The sequence below is a fragment of the Rana temporaria genome, chromosome 5 (assembly GCF_905171775.1).
Source record: "Rana temporaria chromosome 5, aRanTem1.1, whole genome shotgun sequence".
NCBI lineage: Eukaryota > Metazoa > Chordata > Amphibia > Anura > Ranidae > Rana > Rana temporaria.
Window position 1 is genome coordinate 289,111,806 of NC_053493.1, and position 23,913 is coordinate 289,135,718.

Consider the following 23,913-nt stretch of genomic DNA (forward strand, 5'->3'; position numbering starts at 1 on the left):
CTTTGAACCCAATTTAACTCAGTTTCCCCATGACAATTCATTATATCATATAATAATTCCAAAGTCACGCCAAAACAAAAATTGTTTAAAAAGTTCTGTTTGGCTAGCAGCAGCAATTTTGTCCCGGGTGACATCTTTAATATCACACCATATCACAAGACCTCAGAACTGCTCGATGTTTACAAGCTTTGGATTTCTGTACATATGAGGACTGATTGTTTTATTTGCTCCAGCTGTTAAGGGCAATTTATTAATTTATTTTGGTACATCACCTCATTTAAACAATACTTTTTATTATCTATTTTGTGTGGATTCACCTTTGCACAGTGTTCAAAGCCTATGTGCAGTTATATTTTATACTGTTTTGTGTGCATACACATTCGTGTATTGATACTTTTATGAGCTCACCATAAGTATCACATTTGCATTTTGTGCTATTTGATGATTCACTTAATCTTTCTCATTTTAACAGCGCTACACTTTATAATTTATTGCGTGTTTACAATTTTTGTCAGATTGTGGTGTTTAGCAGCTATTATCACATATTTCTCATAGTTGGCGCAATTTTTCTTTATATCTATTTTAGTATTACGTAATGTGAAACATTGAGCATGAAATAACATGCCTGGAGGTTGCCCCTAACCTGCCTGTGATGTGGCACATCTGTGTGATGTATACAAGCTACTACAGCAAAATTGATATTAACAAAGAAAAAAAGTGTGCTTAACTTTCTAGAAATATTACAGTTTCCAGCCGGACAGCAGCCAGGGATCCCCTTCATCTATACAAGACTCATCCTAAGTGAGGGTCTAAAATAAAAGTTAATGGTGACCCCTGCCCAAAAAAATTGGGTGGGTTCTCTTTAGACCTGGTATGAATGCCATGCAAAAAATAAATGTCTCCTAAATTCTACATGACCACACACATCTGGTCCTGTTGCTTCTATTGCTTCTTTTGCACTGAACTCCTTTTTTTTTTTTATAAAACCCACTGGTCCCCACTGCTAAAATGTAAACAAAGAGGTGGTGTTATGTCATTGACCATACATAGGTATGACCGTATTTGATCAGTGACATCACAGGGACATCTATGATGCCATTGACCAAATATATGTAAAAGAAAAAGATGGGAATGGTGCGCTTATTCAATAATGTGCCATAAAGTAATATGAAGTAAGAATGAATATGATGAGTATCCAAAGATACAAATAAATAAATAAATGTGAATGAAGTCCAACTAAAGCCCAATAGTAGGAGTTAGTTCATATAAAGGCAGAAATCTCATAGGGATAACTTGATAGAAGAAAAAACAGATAAAACATCTATCCAAACATCGACTGTAACATTTATGATTTGGCTGCTCACTTCCAACAATGACCCAAGGGTCAAACAAGGCTCATCAGATAGTCCAGGTTCCAGGAGAAGACGAAGAGCTACGTCCAAAACTTGGCATCAAAACATCTTGGGTAATTCCATATTTAGAGGAAACAGCTCCCTCCAAGGAATGGCACTCCTTGTATAAATTACGCTCAAAGGAAACAAAGAATTGCCAAATTTAAAGTACATTTATTTAGTAAAAAAACTGCTTACATCAAGTAAGGATAAAAACTGCAGTAAAAAGCAATGGGAGTAGTGACACACAGTTCCCCCACTGTACTTCCGTTAAACACCACCGGAACTGACGTCACAAGGCTGCACCCGACACGTTGCGTCACTGGTCACATGACAACCTCAGGGATCCTTATAACACATTGACCAAATATAATCGTGGCCATATTTGGTCAGTGATGCCACTCAGGAGACCCCGCTTCTCTGTTTACATTTTAGCACCAGGTACTGAAGATGTCATTCGGTGCAAGGAAAGTGGTGGGACATGTGTTGGCGGGTTTTTTACTTTTTCCAGCTGTTGGGCATCGTGATTAATATGGATCTACATCACTGGCTGACATGATTGATGATGGATGTACATAATAGGACATTTTTTAACTTTATGGGTAATGGTTAATGGTTTATGGTTTATGGTTACGCTCAGACCCTTGCCTTTCCTGGTCAGTCAGGCTGCATACTCAGATATAGGTCTGTGTGATTTTTTGATTTTGCATAGGGTTCACCATCAAAATACATACCAGATCTGAATTGTTTGGGAGAGAATTTGGGGGGACCATACAACTTTTTTTTTTTGCATTGGATCCCCTTTAAAATTCATACCAAACCTAAATTCCATTTATTTTATAAACTATCCCTGACTTCTTAGTTTACATGCCTTGCCAGTAAATAAATGGGTCTGGTTGGTGTCATTGATTGCCAAGGACGTGTGGGTGCAGGCACCGCCACATCCTTAGCAACCATTGTCAGTGGAAGAAAGTAGCTATCATATACTGTATAGTACTGGGAGAAAAACCTTGCTACTATATATGGATTTTCCTCCTGTCAAATTGCCTGAAAGACTGGCATTTGAGTTAAAGTCTGAACAAGTAAAGTTTGGCCCAAAACGGGAGCACATCTCTAATTCCTAGGAATTTTCAAGGATCATCTGCTAGGCTGCAGAAAAAAATACAATACAATTTGATTTATTTTGTGACAAGGCGAGATTGCAAAGCAAAAAAGTATACTTTAGAGTGGAAATGTAACAGTAATTTGAATGTTTACTGCCAAGTAATTACACATAGAAGTAGGTTTATGTTCAAGTAAAACTTGTCAACATCTGGCAATGTTTAAAAAAAGACATGGAATATTCACAATTTGCAAACAGTGGATTGTAACAGAAACTCATCAAATTATCCCAAACCACAAAAGTAGAAGAAAATTGAATTACTGTACCTCTCACGGGACAGAGACCATTTATCCCTCTTTTACAATGCCAGATCAATAGTCTTGAATTCCAAATGGAGATTGATGTAAAAACTGGCCTGACATTAGCCTGGATAACGCTAGGTACATCCTTGCAAATGGAATATACAACAGAGTTTCTTCTTATGCATTGTTTATTATGCTAAGCACTGTAAAATGAATCACAAACCTTATAAAAACCTCAAAACTAGTTGATGAATAAACAGGTCTCTTGTGGCAAGTCGAACATTTGTCAAAAGGTGTGGCATGCGTTCGAGTATTTGTGGGCTGATGTGGGTAATTCTGTGCTAACCATCCTCAGACATCTGTATCATACAGTACAATACACTGCAAGCCATACTAGGTCTTTTCTTGAACTTTAATAGTGTTCTGAATTAGCGGCAGTGATATTGGATGAATACTATGTAGTGGATGGTTGCTACTAGTTACTATCATCCACCATGTCACCCTGCTGCCAGACCTCCATATATCACTCACAGAGACAATGAACAGTAAATTTGCTTTGTTTTGTTTTTGTTTATTTGGTAAATATAATTTGGTTGGGGAAAGGGGGTATGGGATACCCATAGAACAGATCACTTTGCCATCTTTGTTAAATAATTATTGAATTAATTAGACTGAATAAATGAAGGACTCTGACATTTGCAGTCTCTCCTCTGCAACAACTGCAGACTGTTACTCCTCCTCTGCACCAACTCCTGCAGACTATTACTCCCAGGACTCTTCTCCTCCTGCACAAAACTTCATTGCGACCTGTCAATTTCTCCGCCCCATCATTGTTACACTGGGATCACTCTGAATAATCCTAGGTGGTTTCTGACTTGCTGAATGCTGATAGGCCAGGGGCCTGCAGTACCCCTTCTTGCGGCCTAGTAGTTTAGCAGCTTGAGATAGTTGGTGGACTACTGATCCCAGCTAGCCCGACTTGCAAATCCTGCAGGATGCATCGATTTGACACAAAACCCCTCAGTCTCTCCTCTGGCCTTGCACCCAGCTCCCCTGGCATTGCCTCCTCCAGATGTCCACTAGAACTTACTCACCAACATTCACCTGCCCTGAGTCCATGGTGAAGAAGTTACACGGACATGCGTACCGACTGCTTCTTCAGCTCATCTGTTCCAGGACACCTCCTCCATGACCGTGTAAGGATGAGGCTCTCTCCAAGCTGGGGGCTGGGGTCCATACTGGGGGCTGTGGTTCTTCCACGACCTCAGAATTAGGGAAGAGCTTTGAGTTCAGAACACCGGCCGTTCGATCATTCGTTGAATTACGAACACTGGCCGTTCGCTCCAAATTCAAGTGGCGGGTCACGGCCCCAATAAATAATCAGTGCATTGCTGGCTGATGATTGGCCACGCATGCACTATGACTCGCATGCTTGGCCAATCACAGCGTCGTCTGTACAGAGCGCCAGGGTGGCTTTGGCCAATTATGCCTCAGGGGGTTTAGTACACGCCCCACACTATATAAGGCCGCCTGTGTAGAGGATATATACTGTATGCATCCCACGTGTTGTATATATATTTATACACTGTATTCAGTTTAGCTAGATCTGTTCCTGTATTCTCTTCCTAATATACTGACAGGCAGGCAGGTGACTGTCTTTTGATTTAGTGTCCTTTGCACGGTGTGCACCTAAATCTTACATGAATACAATTGCTGGTGTTCTCATACAAATACAGGCAGGGAGCTGCAGTATTTTGATTCAGTGTCCTTTGCACAGTGTGCACCTAAAGCTTACCTGAATACAATTGCTGGTGTTCTCATACAATACAGGCAGGGACCTGCCATATTTTGAGTTAGTGTCCTTTGCACAGTGTATGGGTTGAATGCTAGCTTGGCTAAATTGCTAGCACTTCAACTGCTGCCTTTTCAGTAGGTAGACTCTGCCCCCTTCCATGAGTTTGTGGAATGTTCAGTTCCTCAGTGGAAGGTTCCCAAACGCCATTTTTTTTTCACGGAAGGCGATTCCGGCTCTCTACCGGAATGTGGAAGGCAATGTCTTGGCCTCGTTGGACAGGGCGGTCAGCGGTAAGGTGCATATTATTGCTGACTCATGGTCCAGCAGGCATGGACAGGGACGTTACCTACCTTTCACAGTGCATTGGGTGACTCTGCTGGCAGCTGGGAAAGGATGCAGGACAAGGTGCAGTAGTGTTGGAGGTTGTTCTGCCACCATGCCTCCAGAAATGCTACTACTGATAATTCTGACACACCTCTCTCCTCCAACCCCTCCTCTTCTTCTTCCTCCATGGCCTAATCCTGTGCTTTGTCCTCGGAATCAGCGGTGCTCCGTAGGCATTCAAGGGGCTATGCAAGTATGTAGGCAAAGAGATGCCATGCGGTGCTTGAGATGGTGTGCTTGGGGGACAGGAGCCACACTGGGGCAGAGGTTCTGTCAGCTCTGCAGGGGCAGGCTCAGAGGTGGTTGACGCCACGCCAGCTTAAGCCAGGAAAAGTGGTTTGCGACAATGGCACCAACCTCCTCTCCGTCCTCCGACAGGGACAACTGACCCATGTGCCCTGTTTGGCTCACGTCCTTAACTTGGTGGTGCAGCGGTTCTTGGGCAGGTAACTGGGCTTACAGGAGGTCCTGAGGCAGGCCAGGAAACTCTGTGTGCATTTCTGCCAGTAATATAATGCCAGTGCTCGGCTGGCTGACCTCAAAAAGGAATACAACCTGCCCAAGAACCGCCTAATCTGTGACATTCCCACCAGGTGGAACTCTACGTTGGCCATACTGCAGTGGCTGCACACGCAGCAGAGGGCCATCAATGAGTATCTGTGCCAATATGGCACCAGGACAGGGTCAGGGGAGCTTGTTTTTTTCCCCACGCCAGTGGGCCATGATCAGGGATGCATGCACTGTCCTGTCACCATTTGAGGAGGCCACGAGGATGGTGAGCAGTGACAGTGCATGCATCAGTGACACTGTCGCTCTTGTTCACCTGTTGGAGCACACGCTGAGTGGAATAATGAACAGGGCACTTGAGGCAGAACAGAGGGGGGAAGACGAGGACTTCCTTACCTCTCAAGGCCCCCTTTATCCAGACAGTGTTCCTGCTGGCCTGCCTATCACACATGAAGAGGACGAGGAGGAGGATTATGTCAGCATGGAGCCTAGCACTCAGCATCAGCAGCAGTCTTCAAGGGATCAATTACAGTCCCAAGGAACCCATGGACTTGTACGTGGCTGGGATGAGGTGGCTGCGGATCATGTTGTCCTCAGTGACCCAGAGGACTCTGCATCGAATGCCTCAGCAAACCTACACTGCATGGCCTCCCTGATCCTGCAAAGCCTGCGGAAGGATCCTTGTATTCGTTCTATCAAGGAGAGGGATCATTCCTGGCTGGCAACCCTCCTTGATCCACATTACAAGGGTAAGGTTGCGGACCTTATCTTGCCGTCGCAGAGGGAGCAGAGAATGAAACATCTTCAAGAGGCCTTGCAGAAAGGTCTGTGCAACGCGTTCCCAGAGACTGGGAGGTTACAAAATCCTGGTCTGGGACAACATGTTGCTGAGGCTTCGGTCAGTCAAAGAAGGAGTGGTAGAGAAGGTGGCCGTCTGACCAATGCGTTCAGACAATTTTTTAGTCCGCAGCTCCAAGGTATGATCGGTTCCAGCAACCATTGCCAGCATCTGTTTTACATGGTGCAGGAATACCTAGGGGCAAGATCAGACTTGGACACCTTTCCCGCCGAAAATCCTCTGGCTTACTGGGTCTTGAGGATGGATCACTGGCCAGAGCTTGCACAGTATGCAATTGAGCTTCTGGCCTGTCCTGCATCCAGCGTTCTTTCGGAACGCACATTCAATGACGCTGGAGGCTTTGTAAAACGATAACAGGGGCGTGTAATTACAATTTTAAATGCAATACTTTGCAGCAGGGCTCATTCCTGCGCTCAAACTACAGTATCTGTGAGGGGTTGCAGTGTTGTGGCACCAGCACCAGTTCCTAAGGCCCAATTTGTCTGCCCCTGTTTAACAGGGGCGTGTAATTAAAATTTTTGATCTAATATTTCACAGCAGAGCTCATTCCTGCACCCACCAAAAGTAACTGTGAGGGCTTCCAGTGTTGTGGCAACACCACCACCACCAAAGGCCCAATTTTTCTGCCCCTGTTCAACAGGTGCATGTAATTACAATTCTTGGTCTAATATTTCACAGTAGGGCCCATTCCTGCGCCCACCAAAGTAACTGTGAGGGCTTACAGTGTTGTGGCAACACCAACACCTAAGGCCCAAGAGTATATACGGCAGGCCCCTACTTTCAAACATCCAACTTACAAACGACTCCTACTTGCAAACGGAAGGAGACAATAGGAAATCTACCCCTAGTAAGGGAAATTCTCTCCTGTAAGAGTTAATATGGGAAAAAGGTGTCTCCTCTCCACTGATGCTTTATCACCAATCCTTGTTTCACAAAAAAAAACGAATTTTCAAAAAAACAATTGTCATTGGGACAGAAAGTGAGGTGAAATCTTCTGAACAGGTGCACAGACAGCAAAACTAATGTTACAGGGGTGATAACCCTTCCCTGTGTTTTCCAAAAAGCTTAAAAATAGATTTTTTGGCTGGAGCTACACTTTAAAAATGTAACAGTTCAAAATTACAAACAGATTCTACTTAAAACCAACCTACAGTCCCTGTCTTGTTTGCACCGCCTGTATACTGCTGTTCAAAGTATATAGGGCCTGGGAGCCCCATGCCTTTCCTTTTTTTTTATTTGGGTGCAGGGTTCCCCTTATTATCCATACAAGACCCAAAGGGGTCAGGTAACTTCAGATAACTGAAGATCTTCATATTTTCCTCTGGATTCACAAATGACTGTCTGTGGAGAGAGTTTTGGTGGAAGATCTTTTTTGGAAGAGGGAAGATCTGATGAATTGAGAGTGTCTGTAACTGTCCGCTTATCATTGTGGATCTTGTTCAGCACTCACTGCTGGGTGGAACCTTTCTGCCTCCCTTTGGTTCCCTGGGGAATGTTTTGATCAGCAGGATTACAAGACCACTCCTTCTTCCTGTCTTAGAAAGAAAGCCTTTTCCTGTATCTCAGATGCCACATGTTAGCTGTCTGCATAGGATTTCATGGAAGATGTCTGCAGAAAATCCCTAAAGCTTAAAGTTTGTACCCCCCTTGGCAAGTGGATCGAGGTATGCAGAAAAGTGTGCATTGTTATAAAGGTGTATATGTTCTAGAGATAAACCCTGTTCATGCTGTTTGGTTTTAAATACGCTATATGATCCAAGACACTTTGCATGTAACCATGTTTCTTTGAATGTTCAATGTAATTAGATGTGTGTGCAGACAACTGTAATTAACCCTGTAACCCCCTTTTTGGTGACAACTGTAAATAAGTGTGTTGTATGTCATTTACAGTTTTCACGGTGCTATGGTGCTATGGTGCTTACGATATTCATTTTTACGGTGCTTAAGGAGATAAAGAAAATAATATTCAACCCTGCTGCGCACCTTTGTTCCGAAAGAATAAAACTACTGCACCCGTCAGAAGCTCTCCTCTTGTTATTTATTCGATGCCAAAGGGGCCGTAACAGTGAAAACTCGTCGCTGCGGTGGAGACTCGACATCACCAGCTGCGTCGCTGTCTTCATCAAACTGTGAGTAAAGGCTTCCCAACGCCTCGCAAGACACGTGCGGACGCCATCTTGGCAACAGAGACTTGGCTAAAAAAGTAAACGTGTCACGTGGACTTTTAAATATAGCGGGCTCTTTATATGTGATCCGGAAGCCGCCCTTAACTACTATGCGAGCCAAATAGTTAATATTTTGCGAAACCAGTGATCAAGTTATTATATTCGTGTTTAGAGGCCTAGTGTCAGATTTAAAGCAACGCTATCTTCCAAGTTCCTAATCCACTAAACTGCAGTTATTTACGTAAAGGGTTAATTGTCTGGTTAGAAAGTGTCAGCAGTATATTCGTTTAAAACATTTTGTAGTACTGTATGCATTGTTTGCTAATCTTTAGTTACAAGTGTGAACACCTGTTATCTGTCGTAGCCCTTAGTAGCAAGTTTGAGCCAACACTCATTCAAGTTAGGTTTCAGGCACACTCACACTTGAAAGGCAAAGGCACACTAGAACAAAATGTTGTCACCTGCTGAAGAAACAGACAAACCCACAGAGTCACAACAGGTACGATCCAGCTCTAGAGAGCGAAGCCTAACAGAAAAGGGCAAAGAAATGCACGAAGAAACAGTTAAGAAAAATGAAAAGGCATTCAAAAAGGTGTGCAACTCTTGGAAGGAGCTAGCAAAGGAATGTAGGACAAAGTTAAAAGGTTTCTGCTCAACTGAAGACCTTAATACAAGATTGAAAGAGATTAAAGCCAAAGAAGCGTTAGTGCACCAACAGTATGAGTCCATGTGCCGAAATAATTCCACTACCCCGTACGTTGTTAAGAAAATGGATGCATGCACCGCGTTAACGGCTGAAATCTGCAACCTCATCAGCAAGCGGCTAGAGAATGTAGATGAAATCTTTAACGATCAACTTGAGAAGGAAAGGGTGAGGATGGTGCTTAATAAAGAAGAGCATGAGTCAGTCTTTGGAAACTCAGAAACAGAAACTGTCCTCTCAGAGTCATTACCAGACTCCAACGCAAGCTCAAGAGCCACTTCCAGATCTAGCAAACGCGCTGACGCAGAAGCAGATCTTGCAGCCAAAATAGAACAGGCAAAGGCGACGCAACAGATGCGCGAGGAGCAAGCTAAGCTGAACAAACTAGAGGCAGAAATTAAACTGAAGTTGGATGAGGAAAAGACAAGACTACAACAGCTACAAGCAGAAAATGAAGTCAAGGTAGCTGCAGCAAGAGTGAAAGCCTACAACGCTTATGATAGTCTTGAAATTTACGAACAGGAGACAGACCACAATGTGCAATACCTCTGCCAAAATAATGAACCACGAAACTCATTGAATCCAAAGGCTGTGCCATTTCAACCTTCAAATACACCACTTGGGGTGTCAAGACCAAATGAAGAAGTTAGTCTAACCCCAGGACTTGCAAGTCTGCTTATCTCCAACCGTCTCCCTATACCTGAACCAACTGTATTCACAGGTGATCCTTTGAAGTTCATAGATTGGAAGATATCCTTTATGGCGCTGATTGATCAGAAACCACTCCCTGTGTGCGAAAAAATGCTGTACTTGAAGAGGTATCTCGGTGGTGAAGCTCGTAAGGCAGTGGAAGGGTTCTTCTACCGAAATTCAGAAGATGCCTATCTAGGTGCTTGGGGAATCCTACAGGACAGGTATGGAGGTCCATTCATAGTGCAAAGAGCCTTCAGAGAAAGGTTGGCTAAATGGCCAAAGATATCAGCAAATGACCCTGTAGCATTAAGAGAGTTTGCAGATTTCCTTCAAGGTTGTGTGGAGGCCATTCCTCATGTTAAAGGCCTAGCTATTCTAAATGATTGTGAAGAAAACCACAAGCTTCTCAAGAAACTGCCTGAATGGATCGTGCGCAGATGGAGTCGCATCGCCGTGGACGAGCTGGACAAGTCCCAAGAATACCCAACCTTTGCTCGTTTCACAGAGTTCCTGCAAAGGGAAGCTAAGATTGCATGCAACCCCATTGCCTCTCCTTTTCTCCTCAGTACCAAGACTACAGATGAGAGAATTCCCAAGAGAGCCAAGGCGCTCAACACAAGCACTCAAATGAAGCCCTCTACCTTCAACGTTCCAAATATCTCAGCTTCAAGACCGAAACCACCTTGCCTAGTCTGCAAAGACGAAACACACGGTGTCGCTAAATGTCTGACCTTTGCGGCAAAGACCATCGAGGAAAAGAGGGCCTTTATTCACGAAAACCATCTCTGTTTTGGTTGCTTAAGAAAGGGCCACACTACAAAAGACTGCAAAGGAAGACACACGTGTAGCATATGCAGTCGACGTCATCCAACCTGTTTGCACATACAGAGAGACACTGAGCCTGTCAAGGCATCAAACGATGATTCAGTAGGCATGAGAAATAAGGCAAACGACAACGTTCCCAAAGTTATGTCCCATACTTTGACAAGACATACGTCTGCCACATCCTGCATTGTTCCAGTTCTGTTGTCAGCTACTACGGAGCCTCAGAGGGAAATCCTCACTTATGCCTTACTTGACACACAGAGTGATTCAACCTTTATTCTGGCAGACCTGGTATCGAAGTTAAGTGTGAGCACCAAGCCATTACAGCTAAGGCTCAGCACAATGACAGCGGTTGACACAGTTATTTCAAGCCAAATTGCTCACGGTCTGCAAGTGCGTGGCTTCAACTCCGAAGTTCAAGTCCAACTCCGTCAAGCCTATACAAGAGATTTTATTCCAGTAGATAAGTCTCACATCCCCACTAAGGAGACTGCACTCCAGTGGTCACACCTCAAACACTTGGCAAACAAGTTACAGCCACTTCAAGATTGCGAAGTAGGACTACTGATCGGTTATGACTGCCCATCAGCACTGGCTCCCTTGGAGGTTGTTATCGGCTCCGAAAATGAACCCTTCGCTCAAAAAACTATGCTCGGCTGGAGCATTGTAGGATCAGCAAATCCACATCTTGATAGACAGGGTAGCCAGAGCTTCGTACACAGAGTCGCAGTGAAAGAAATGCCAATGCCGCCGGTCGCTGATGTGTTAAAGGCTTTAGAAATGGACTTCATTGAAAGAAATTATGAAGATAAGTACATGTCTCAAGATGATGTTCGCTTCGTGCAGTTTCTCTCGGAAACTATAATGAAAAGGAAAGATGGACACTACGAGATGCCGTTACCCTTCAAAGACAACAGTCAACTGGCACTACCAAACAATAAGAGGCTGGCCCTTATTCGACTTCATCATCTAAAGAAAAGATTAAAGGGAAATAGACAGTACCATGAACACTACACTGCATTCATGGAAGAAACAATCAGAAAAGGTGATGCAGAACCAGCCCCTTCATTATCAGAGGAAGAGACAGTGTGGTACATCCCACATCACAGGGTTTATCACCCCAAGAAGCCAGACAAGTTAAGAGTTGTCTTTGATTGTTCAGCAAAGTTCAAAGGCATCTCCCTGAACGATACCTTGCTGACAGGTCCCGACCTGATAAACTCTCTAGTGGGAGTCCTCTGTCGCTTCAGGAAGGAAGCAGTTGCTGTGATATGCGACATTGAAAAGATGTTCCATCAGTTCTATATCCCCTCAGAAATGCGCAATTACTTAAGGTTCCTTTGGTGGGAGAACGGTCAGTTGGAAACAGAACCGAAAGAATACAGAATGGCAGTTCACCTTTTCGGTGCCAGCTCCTCTCCAGGATGTGCCAATTTCGGCCTTAAGTATCTTGCACGACAACACAAGTCAGAACATCCCTCAGCATCAGCCTTCATCGAGAAGAACTTTTATGTCGACGACGGCCTAACTAGCGTTCCAACAGTCAGCGAAGCTTCGAATCTAATCCTCGAAACTCAAGGATTATGTAAAAATGCCGGCCTACGACTGCATAAGTTCAACTCTAATAAAAGGGACGTCCTGTCCTGTATTGCTCCGTCAGAAAGAGCAACAACTAGTGTACCTGTCAAACTTAGCCCAGACTCAACAACAGAAGGACAAGTACTTGGCATTCAGTGGTCAGATGAAAACGACACCTTCAGTTTCAGTGCTGACATAAAGCATCAACCCTCAACTCGTCGTGGTATCCTGTCAGTCGTAGCCTCCCTTTATGATCCTCTAGGCTTCATAGCCCCCTTCATACTGAGTGGCAAGTGCATTCTCCAAGAGCTTTGCCGCAGAGGCATCAGTTGGGATGAAGCACTTCCTGAGAGCTTATGTCCACGGTGGGAGGCTTGGAAGAGTAGTCTGCAAGCTTTAAGGGAAATCAAGATACCCAGATGTTACCATCCCCCAGACTTTGGTAACAGAATGAAAGTGGAACTACACCACTTTTCCGATGCCAGCAACATAGGATATGGTGCCTGTTCGTACCTTAGATACAAAAATGACAGAGATCAAGTCCATTGCAGCTTCGTAATGGCCAAGGCAAGAGTTGCACCAACGAAGATTGTGAGCATCTCAAGGCTTGAACTCTCAGCTGCCGTCACTGCAGCAAGGTTGAGTGTCATGTTGAAGGCAGAACTTGAAATAGAAGTTGACAAAGAGTTCTTCTGGACAGACTCCCAAGTAGTCTTAGCCTATATCAATAACGAAGCAAGAAGGTTTCACGTGTTTGTAGCCAATCGTGTTCAACTCATAAGAGAGATCACAGATCCAACCCAGTGGCATTATGTGGATACGACACAAAACCCAGCCGACCATGCATCCAGGGGTCTACATGTAGCGGATATCTCCACCTCAAGTTGGTTATCTGGGCCTAGTTTCCTTTGGAGATCTGAAGTGCACGCATCTTCAAGCTCTTCAGCAGAACTAATTGTAGACGATCCTAAAGTCAAACCCATTACAACCCTTGCATCACAAGCCAATGTTCAAGTAGACTAGACAATGCTTCTCTTAGAACGCTATTTTATGAAGCCATGGCCATTGTTAACAGCCGTCCTTTAACTGTCGATGGAATCAATGACCCCAAGGCGCCAGAACCTCTAACTCCAAACCACCTCATCCTGATGAAATCCAAGGTTGCATTACCTCCACCTGGGAAATTCGTAAAGGAAGACGTATATGCAGCTAAACGGTGGCGTAGAGTGCAATATTTAGCAGAACAATTCTGGAGTCGGTGGAAAAGAGAATACCTCATGAGTGTTTCCACAAGACAGAAATGGCACACACCTCGACGTAACCTCAAAGTAAATGACATTGTCATAATCAAAGATGATATGTCTCCCAGATGCCAGTGGCAACTAGGACGTGTAATTGAAACTACAATAGAAAAGGATGATCTAGTTCGTCGAGTCAAGGTGTTAGTAGGTGACAGAAGATTGCAAGATAAGAAGGACTATGTATCAAAACCTTCAATTATTGAACGTCCTATTCAAAAGCTAGTAGTCCTCATAGAAAGCAAATAAGTTCAGTTTTAGTGATACACTAGCATACCACCACACAAGACAGTAGCCAGTTACAGAGGTACCTATAAGCTAAATTGTGTATGATGCACCATGTTTTATAGCGGCCAAGGTTATGTTCTGTAAATTATGTATGACTTTTAGGTTATGTTCATCATAACATAATTTGGTGGGAGTGTAACTGTCCGCTTATCATTGTGGATCTTGTTCAGCACTCACTGCTGGGTGGAACCTTTCTGCCTCCCTTTGGTTCCCTGGGGAATGTTTTGATCAGCAGGATTACAAGACCACTCCTTCTTCCTGTCTTAGAAAGAAAGCCTTTTCCTGTATCTCAGATGCCACATGTTAGCTGTCTGCATAGGATTTCATGGAAGATGTCTGCAGAAAATCCCTAAAGCTTAAAGTTTGTACCCCCCTTGGCAAGTGGATCGAGGTATGCAGAAAAGTGTGCATTGTTATAAAGGTGTATATGTTCTAGAGATAAACCCTGTTCATGCTGTTTGGTTTTAAATACGCTATATGATCCAAGACACTTTGCATGTAACCATGTTTCTTTGAATGTTCAATGTAATTAGATGTGTGTGCAGACAACTGTAATTAACCCTGTAACCCCCTTTTTGGTGACAACTGTAAATAAGTGTGTTGTATGTCATTTACAGTTTTCACGGTGCTATGGTGCTATGGTGCTTACGATATTCATTTTTACGGTGCTTAAGGAGATAAAGAAAATAATATTCAACCCTGCTGCGCACCTTTGTTCCGAAAGAATAAAACTACTGCACCCGTCAGAAGCTCTCCTCTTGTTATTTATTCGATGCCAAAGGGGCCGTAACAGTGTCCATGTTCCTTATTTTGGGATACCTTATATGTGCATTACCCATGTACTGACGGTAAGGGTCAGTGTGTACGGGTGTTGGTGGTGGCTCTCCTATTTCTTTTACACTTGATCTCTCTCTGGATTGGATTCATGCTTCAATTGCAACATTACATTAAAGCCGCAAGCAGTTTTTTTTTGAATCAAAAAGGTTTTTATTGCTCACACAACAAATTGACATTAAAAGAATGACATTTTACATTCGATATGCAAACATGCACACCAGCAAAAATTATAAACAAATAACAGATGCACCACATCCCATCAATATATACAGATATTGCACCCTCTCCAGCAACCATGTCCACAACCCAGACTCCTATCTCCTCCCGCGATCCCATTCCTACTCCCCCTTTACGGTCTCCAAAGGTACTGGGCTATGAACCCTGCGCGTTTTTCCTTATCCCTCTAACCCCCCAAGTATCCGTGCCTGTACTAGCTCCAAGGGGCTCAATCCGGGTGTTGCGAGCCATGGATCCCATAATTTAAGAAATTTCCCTGCATTCCCTCTATGCTGGTAAATATACTTTTCCATCAACAGTGTTCTACCCACGTGTTGTATCCAAGTCTTAACCGAGGGGGGCTCCCTCGACTTCCAGTGTATCAGGATGAGTTTCCTCGCCTGGAACAATGCCCTGGCAAACGCCACCCTGGTGGCCTCCTCCTCTATCACCCCCTCCAGAACACCCAGCAGGCAACAGAGCGGGTCCAGCGAGACATTGGTCTTGAACACTGAGTTTAGGGTCGCCAGGACCTCCGCCCAGTACCTATGCAGCTTGGGACACCGCCAAAGCAGGTGGACCAGATCACCCTGGGTCGCCCTGCATCGTCCACACAGCGGGTCCGGAGCCCGGCCCATTCTGAAGAGTCTAACAGGAGTGTAATGCACCCTAAGTAGGATGTACAGTTGGGATACCCTTTGTGCCACATTCAGCGAGCACATATTCACAGCCTGTAAGGCCTCCTCCCACACTTCCCCCTCAACGGGCCCCAGGTCTGCCTCCCACTGTTCAGCCACTCTCATAGGATGCCCTTCCAGGAATTTTGACAGGAACATGTTGTAGCAATGTGAGATCATGCCCTTGGTGTCTTGCGCCTGACACAGCGCCCGGAAAACCGGTGTGGGGGACTGAACCCATTCAACCGCCACTCCCTGTGCCCTCACTGCGTGCTGCAACTGTATATAGTAAAACTGCATACTGTGCGGTAGGTTGAATCTGGTTTGTAGTTCACTGAAAGGGAGCAGGGTCCCCCCCCTGAAGACATGTTTAAGATGCGTGACCCCAAAAGAACTCCACCTGTGACCCTGCTCAATTTTGGCCAGTTCCTCATAGGAATCGTTCCCCCAGATAGGGGTAAACTCGGTAAACCCCACAACATCTTGCAGCTGTTTAGCCTTATTCCACACCTTCTGAACAAGAGCATAAGTGGGCATACGCTTATTGGGTTTTTGAAACTTGCGGGCCTCCAGCCCCTCGGGTATTGTGGCTGCCCCCGATCCCTGCAACATTAGTCTAGCCGCCGAGGCCCCAGGTTGCGGCCCTGTGGCCCCTATCAGGTGTTGAAGTTGAGCCGCCAGGTAGTATATCCAGGGATTGGGTAATGCCAGTCCTCCCCCCTCCTTTGGGCGCTGCAGCTGTTCTAATTTAATCCTGGGGGTTTTGGTATGCCACAACAACTGTCTGAAAAGAGAATTGACCACTCGGAATATTTTAAGGGTAATTACCATGGGTGTATTATGCAGGAAATATAGCAATTGAGGCATCAGTATCATCTTGATAAGGTTAGTTTTACCTGCCAAAGACATTCTCAGTTTATTCCAAATTTGTATTTTATCTCTGAATTTGGACAGCAGGGGGTGCACATTCAATTTACAGTAGTCAGTTATCACGGGCGATACCCAAACCCCCAGATATTTAAAAGATGGCACTACAGGCACGGGACACCCAAGGCCCCCCCCAGTCCCGGGCTCCCCATCCAGAAACATCAGGGCCGACTTAGACCAATTAATTGTGAGCCCCGAGAAGCGGCCAAAGTCTGCAATAATGGCCATGACCTGCTCTAGGGAACCCTCCGCATCCTCCAGGAAGAGAAGCATGTCCTCAGCGTACAACATGATTTTCTCGTGAACTTCGCCATATCTAAATCCCCGAATCGTCTCGCACCCCCTCACCAGAACCGCAAGGGGCTCTATGGCCAGGGCAAAGAGCAGGGGGGACAGGGGACATCCCTGCCTGGTCCCCCTGCCCAGAGCAAAGGCATGGGACATCCTATCCGCCATACGTTTGGCCGCCTGTGGTGTAGCATACAGGAGCCGGACCCACCCCAGGAACCTAGGGCCGAAGCCGTATTTAGTCAGCACCGCCCATAGGTATCGCCAGCCGACACTGTCGAAGGCCTTATTGGCATCAAGCGACAACAGTGCCCTATTGCCAGCGGAATCCGATGGGGTCTGCATATTCAAGTATAGCCGCCGGAGGTTCGTCGCTGTGGATTTACATGGCATGAATCCCGCCTGGTCAGAATGTATAATAGACAGAATAATTTTGTTCACGCGCATGGCCATTACCTTCGCCAGTATTTTAACGTCACTCTGCAGGAGAGAAATGGGTCTATACGACCCCGGATCCAAAGGATCCTTGCCCGCCTTCAGCAGCAAGATGATGTTTGCCCTCGTCATAGACGGGGGCAAGGTCCCCGATTCCAGCGAGGCATTAAACACCTCGAGTAGCTTGGGCAACATCACCCCCCCATATTGAGTGTAAACCTCCATGGGCAATCCGTCGTCTCCCGGGGCCTTACATGTGGGGAAGGAGGCAACCGCCTCTCCCACCTCCTCCAGGGTCAGCGGCTTCTCCATCTCACTCCTCGCCTTATCATTCAAGGTCGGGAGAGCCACCGCATCCACATAACGCTGCAGCTCCCCGTCCGTGAAATCATCCCCAGATTTGTACAACTCTGAGTAAAAAGCAGCCAGTTCCTTCAAAATCAGCTCAGGTTCATTCACCACCCGCCCCTGCCCATCCCGGATCGCTTCTTTGGCAGGGGACGCCTGTTGTGACCGGGCAATTCTGGCTAGCAAGCGACCCGTCTTCTCCCCCTCCTCATAATAGGCCTGCTGAGTAAAAAATCGCTTCTTCTCCGCGGCGGAGGATCTCAGCCGGTCCAGGGAGTCCTGGCCCGACATCCATGCCTCCCTCGCGGACTCCGAGGGGTCAACAACATAGGACAGTTCCAGCTGCCTCACCTGATCTTCCACCCGCTCTAAAAGAGCTGACGAGTTGTGTTTAATGGATGCAATCTCCTCTATCAATGTTCCCCTTAAACAGGCATTAAAGGCATCCCAGCCCTGGGTCCGCTCCATCCCCTCCCAATTTTCTGCGAAGTACTGTTCTATCCGGCGTGTAACCTGGTCATGGGAAGTGAACAATTTCAGCCAGAAGGCGTTTAATTTCCAAGGGGCTCTGGGCAAAGAGGACACCGGGCGGGTAGCCAGGTGCGCCACCAGCGGAGAATGATCAGAGACCCCCCTTGGAAAGTATTCTATTCTGGGATCCATATGAAGAACCTGGGGGGACCCAATACACAGATCTATACGGGACAATGAGCCGTGCGTCTTAGAGAAGCACGAAAACTGTTTGGTCGTAGGGAATCTAGCCCTCCAGACATCAATCCACCCCACCTCCTTCAGCAACCTGCTCAGAGCCGTCCCCCTACTCCCTTGGGGTATCCTAGCTGGTGGATGTCTATCCTCTCTCGGATCTAGGCAGGCGTTAAAGTCTCCCATAATCATTGTAGGAACATCCGGCTTATCCCCCAGATAGGTCAAAAGTAGCTGCAGCACCTCCCTCGAGAACGGGGGGGGAATATATACAAAAGCTAAAACCATAGACACCGTATATAATTTGCAGTATAAAAAGACATATCTACCAAGCGTGTCAACCGCTGCATCAATTTCCTGGTAGGCCAAGGAGCTATGTACCAGTACACTCACCCCCCTCGAATATGAGGTGTGAGTGGAATGATAGGCCTTGCCCACCCAGGAAAATCCAAGACATCCCACCGTGTCACTAGTAAGGTGGGTTTCTTGCAACCCTACAATGGCAGGGAGAAATTTCTTCAAACCAGACCGTATCATAGTTCGCTTCAGTGGGTCATGGACACCTCGCACATTCCAAGTCACTATCGGGGTGGTGGCCATGGTTGAATCAAACAATAATTACCGTCCGAGGCTCGAGGCCCCAGGGTCATTACCAGTGGGCTGAGCCCCAGCCGGGGCCGATTCAGTTCCAGCAAGCAGCCGTGCATCGAATGGTGTAGTCCTGTGAGCAGTGCATCAAAAACAGTTAACAAAAAATAACGAAACATACGTGTCCACCCCCCGGCCCCGTCCGGGGCAGAGGTCGGTCTCCTCCACGATCTCCCGCTGCGTGGGCTCAGCAGTCCTCGTGTGCCAACGGGGCACCAAAAAACAAGAGTGGACTCCCCCAGCCGGGGGTCATCCTTGGCATCAAGTAGCACATATGTGCAGGCCCCCCTCTGTAGCATGGAGTCCAGAGGGGGTCTAATTCAGCTTCTGAAGCTCTTGGGTATCGCTAAGAAATCATAAACGTAAATGGTTCCGGTTTGCGGGTAACGTTGCAACTGGCCTGCGGCGAACATGATATCCTAATAGGAGCACAGTCAGTACCTCAATCACCTCGGTCTTCCTCTCGGCGCCTCCTCAGGTCCTGTTCATTATGATCCAGCCACTGTGCGGCCTCCGCCGCCGATTCAAAAAATGTAGCTTGGCCCCTCACCGTAACTCGCAGCTTAGCTGGAAACAGCATGGCATAGTTGACTTGGATCCTCTGTAGGCGCTTCTTGACTTCCATAAACTTGGCTCTCTTGCGCTGCACCTCTGCTGAAAAGTCCGGATAGAACGACACTCTGGCTCCATTGTAGTGTATCGTTCCCCTTTCCCTGGCCAACCTCAGGATGGTTTCCCTGTCCCGATAATTCAGGAGTCTGGCAAGCATAGATCTGGGGGGGCTGCCAGGGGGAAGGGGTCTGGGTGGCGTGCGGTGCGCCCGCTCCACCGCAAAATGCGTCCTTGCCAAACATATCCTGGAGCCAGGTCTCAATAAATGTGGTGGGGTCCCTACCTTCAACCTTCTCCGGGAGGCCCACCACGCGAACATTATTCCGTCTCAGGCGGTTCTCAATGTCATCCGTTTTCGCGTTAGCCTGTGCGGACTGCTGCAGTGCGGCCCTGGCGTCCCTGGTAAGAGGTGGAAGCGCGTCTTCTATCTCGCTGATGCGGCCCTCCACGGCCGTGGTCCTCTCCCGGATCTTCTGGAGGTCATGGCGCATGAGGGACACTGTCTCAGTGAGCTCCCCAAACTGCATCTTCAGGCCATCCACCGAGGCAGTGACCGAGGTCGTGCACTTCTGCACCGCCCGGAGGATTTCACTGAGTGTAGGCTGTGGGGCATCATCCTGCAGCTCCCCAAATAAGTCCTGCATGGTGTCCGAGGAGCTCTCGAGCGGCAGTGTGTCATCCATAGTTGGATCGCCATTTTGGCCCTGCACCCTTTGTGCCCATGTCAGCTGTGTAGGAGCCGGGGAACTAGTAGGGCCCTGTAGCTTTTGAGTGTAATACAACATGTCCTTGGGGGGATCTTTCCCCTGTTGTTTAGCCGCCTTTGTCGTCTTACTGCCAGCCTCCGGGTTCTTGTCCGGTCCGCGCGCTGCTCTCTGCTGCTGAGGGACCCCAGCGCCATCTTGGACGTCCATAGCCGAGGAGGCCGCAGCTCCCTTCTCTGGTTTATGGGTCATTCGGACCCTCGCCAATCGTTTAGTCGCCCACCGCTAAGGTCTGCGGAGCGTACTGACTCAGGTGGACCGGTCGCCGACGTCGGTATTGTCCGGGAACAGGATCACTGTAGGATCGTTAGCGGGAGCTCCGTGAACTGCGACTGTTCACATGCCCGTCCAGGCCACGCCCCCCCCGCAAGCAGTTTTAAATTACTTTTTTCCTATAGAAATGTAATTTTGTGTAGGGGCAGTTCTAAACACGGGAAACACGTGCCACTTCACAGGCATACTATAAACACCCAGTAGGTACTATGTTTAAAGGAATATTTCATTTTTTTTCACTTTTTTTCACTTTAAGCATCATTAAAATCACTGTTCCCAAAAAAAATGCAGTTTTTAAAAAACATTTGCATTGATACATGTTCACTGGGGCTGGACCCGAGTCCCCAAACCCTTTTTAGGACAATAACTTGCATATTAGCCTTTAAAATTAGCACTTTTGATTTCGAACATTCGCGTCCCATAGACTTTAACAGGGTTCTAAAGTTCGCGCAAACTTTCGGTCCGTTCGAAGGTTCTGATGCGATCAGAACCGGGGGGTGTTCAGCTCATCCCTACTCAGAATGAGTCTCTGTAAATGGGGAATCCCCTGTCTCCCACTCCACCTCACTGGAGCCTTCCTCTGGGGACGATCAGGAGAACAGATTCCCATCCTCACAGAGGAAGCAAAGGATGACATATCTTGAGGACACCTTAAAGAGGAGTTTATGTAACGCCTTTCCAAACTCTAGTAGGTTACAGTCTAATGAAAAAGCTAGTTTTGGGATTTCTGTTGGTTGAAGGAGGAGCAGTGGAGAAGGGGGCCAACTCAGTGATGCATTTAAAAAAAAATTAGTCTTCGGTGCCCAGCTTCCACATCCCATCAGCAGCGTCTGCATCATATGGTGGGAGATTATCTAGGGCGAAAACAGATATGGAGAGCTGTCCAGTCAAAGAACCACTTGGTTACTGGGTTGCAAGAATAGACCACTGGCCAGAACAGCTATCAAGCTCCTGATGCCAATTTTGCCTATTACGGTAAGTGTTTTTGGGATGTGGAATCTGTGCAAGACTGTCTAGGCTGCCTAGTTTTGTGGGTGTTAATTTTCTCTGGAAGAAATTTTTTGGTATAGGTTTCATGGGCACAATTAACACCCAATGACCAACTTTCCGAATCTGTTTGACAGGTGCATATACAGTAATTTTTTTTTTTACAGCTAGGCCAAGTCTTGCTTTCATCAATAGTATCTTATAGGGTTACGGTGTGAAGGCACAACTAACACTGAAAGCCCAATTTTTCCGTCACTGTTTGACCAGGGCATATCATTTACATTTTTTACAGCAAGGCCAATTCTTGCTTTCATCAAGAGTACCTCTATAGCAGTGGCCTCAAAGTACCGGCCCGTGGGCCATTTGCGGCCCACAGACCAGTTATAAATGGCCCGCAGGCAGGGTGGAAGTGAGCTGGCGCCATCTGGTGGTGAGCCGTTGGTATTACAAGTTATTACCACCAGATGTGAGCTGGCGCCATCTGGTGGTGGCCGTTGGTATTACAAGTTAAGCATTACAAGTTAAACAGCAATTCTAATGTCATTTTACACTATTTTCACTGCCATATTCTTCCCTCTAATTAGAACCCCCAAACATTATATATATTTTTTATCCTAACACCCTAGAGAATAAAATAGCGATCATTGCAATACTTTCTGTTACGCCGTATTTGCGCAGCGGTCTTACAAGCGCACTTTTTTTGGAAAAAATTACACTTTTTTTAATTAAAAAAAAAGACAACTGTAAAGTTATCCCCATTTTTTTTAATATTATGAAAGATAATGTTACGCCGAGTAAATTCATACACAACATGTCATGCTTCAAAATTGTGTCCGCTTGTGGAATGCCGACAAACTTTTTTACCCTTTAAAATCTTCATAGGCGACGTTGCAAAAAATCTACAGGTTGCATGTTTTAAGTTACAGAGGAGCTAGAATTATTGCTCTCACTCTACCAATTGCGGCGATACCTCACATGTGTGGTTTGAACACCGTTTACATATGCGGGCGCTGCTCACGTATGTGTTCGCTTCTGCGCGCAAGCTCATCGGGACGGGGTGCGTTTTCTGGCTCCTAACTTTTTTAGCTGGCTCCTAGATTCCAAGCAAATTTGTCAAACCCTGACTTACACCAGTGCTGGTGGTAATAATGCGCTCGCTGACACCAGTGCTGGTGGTAATAATGCGCTCGCTGACACCAGTGCTGGGGGTTAATAATGTGTTCGCTGACACCAGTACTGTTGTTTTTGAAGTTTGAAAGTTTGCATGCGGCCCCCCATGGCATATGAAAACTTGTCTTGTGGCCCTCAGGTAATTTGAGTTTGAGACCCCTGCTCTATAGGGTTATGGTGTAAAGGCACCACCAACACCCAAAGTCCAATATTTCCACACCTGTTACTTCTATCCAAAGTCTGCAAAACAGACATCAGAATTTATCCCCAAAAATCTCTACTCTTGTTCTGAGTGCACTAAATTATGGTCTCATTATACAGACTGGTTCCCCAAACTGTTGTTTACAAAATAAAGAAAGCTTGCAGGGAAAATTTCATTTTTTTTCTTTATAAATTAATTTTTTGCTACAGCAAGTTCTATATATGGTACAGATGTGCCACTTTACAGGCAGACTAAGGGGAACCATAGGAACTATATTTAACCACTTGCTGACCGCCTCACGATGATATACGGCAGCAGAATGGCATTGTTACATTTTTTGTGGTTGAACTGGATGGACTTGTGTCTTTTTTCAACCTGACTAACTATGTAACTATGTAACTGTCCTGAGGAGGAGGCCACTGATTCATGGATTCCCCCTCGCGATCTCTCCTGACGAATGAGATGCTTCCTCTGCCTGTGAAGTATACACAAAGTCAGAGGAAGTGAGGTCATCTCTCCTCAAGCTTCCTTTTAGTTCAGGAGCTGAGGAGAGAAGATGTCTCAGAGTGAGTTTGTCACAAACTACGGTGAACGAGAGTGAACCACAACTGCGGTTAAGGAAAGATTTCAATGCACATCTGTATGCCAAGTGATTATCAGTATTGGACCCCAGGCGTCACTCTAATCAGAGAATAATGCCGCGTACACACGATCGTTTATTGGCATGAAAAAACTCTAAAGGGGAAGTTCTATTCGCCTTTGGGTTGCTTTTAGCTGACTCCTTGTTGGTAAAAGACGATTTGCTCTTTTTTGTCTGTTACAGCGTGATGAATGTGCTAACTCCATTATGAATAGTAGTTTTACCTGAACGAGCGCTCCCGTCTCATAACTTGCTTCTGGGCATGCGCTGGTTTAAAATGTAGTTTTTGCCCAC

General features: G+C 46.1%; 1 protein-coding gene and 1 long non-coding RNA gene across 2 annotated transcripts; both read left to right on the forward strand.

The window, feature by feature from the left end:
• The first annotated feature begins 7,772 nt into the window (after positions 1–7,772).
• LOC120940863 lies at positions 7,773–8,359 on the forward strand. The gene is made up of 2 exons (XR_005749487.1): positions 7,773–8,004; positions 8,231–8,359. It is a non-coding gene; the product is annotated as an uncharacterized LOC120940863 (long non-coding RNA).
• Positions 8,360–8,471: 112 nt separating this feature from the next.
• Positions 8,472–14,636, forward strand: LOC120940862. Its single transcript, XM_040353949.1, has 3 exons — positions 8,472–13,313; positions 13,547–14,281; positions 14,508–14,636. Exons 1-2 carry the CDS (start codon positions 8,957–8,959, stop codon positions 13,849–13,851), a joined length of 4,662 nt encoding a protein of 1,553 aa, XP_040209883.1. The 5' UTR covers positions 8,472–8,956; the 3' UTR covers positions 13,852–14,281; positions 14,508–14,636.
• Positions 14,637–23,913: the final 9,277 nt, after the last annotated feature.

What these genes read in the sequence shown, in the direction of transcription:
- LOC120940862 (XM_040353949.1), top strand. Translation starts at nt 8,957, where the DNA reads ATGTTGTCACCTGCTGAAGAAACAGACAAACCCACAGAGTCACAACAG. An exon ending in CCTTGCATCACAAGCCAATG is followed by an intron (nt 13,314 to 13,546) that starts TTCAAGTAGACT and finishes AATATTTAGCAG; the next exon opens with AACAATTCTGGAGTCGGTGG.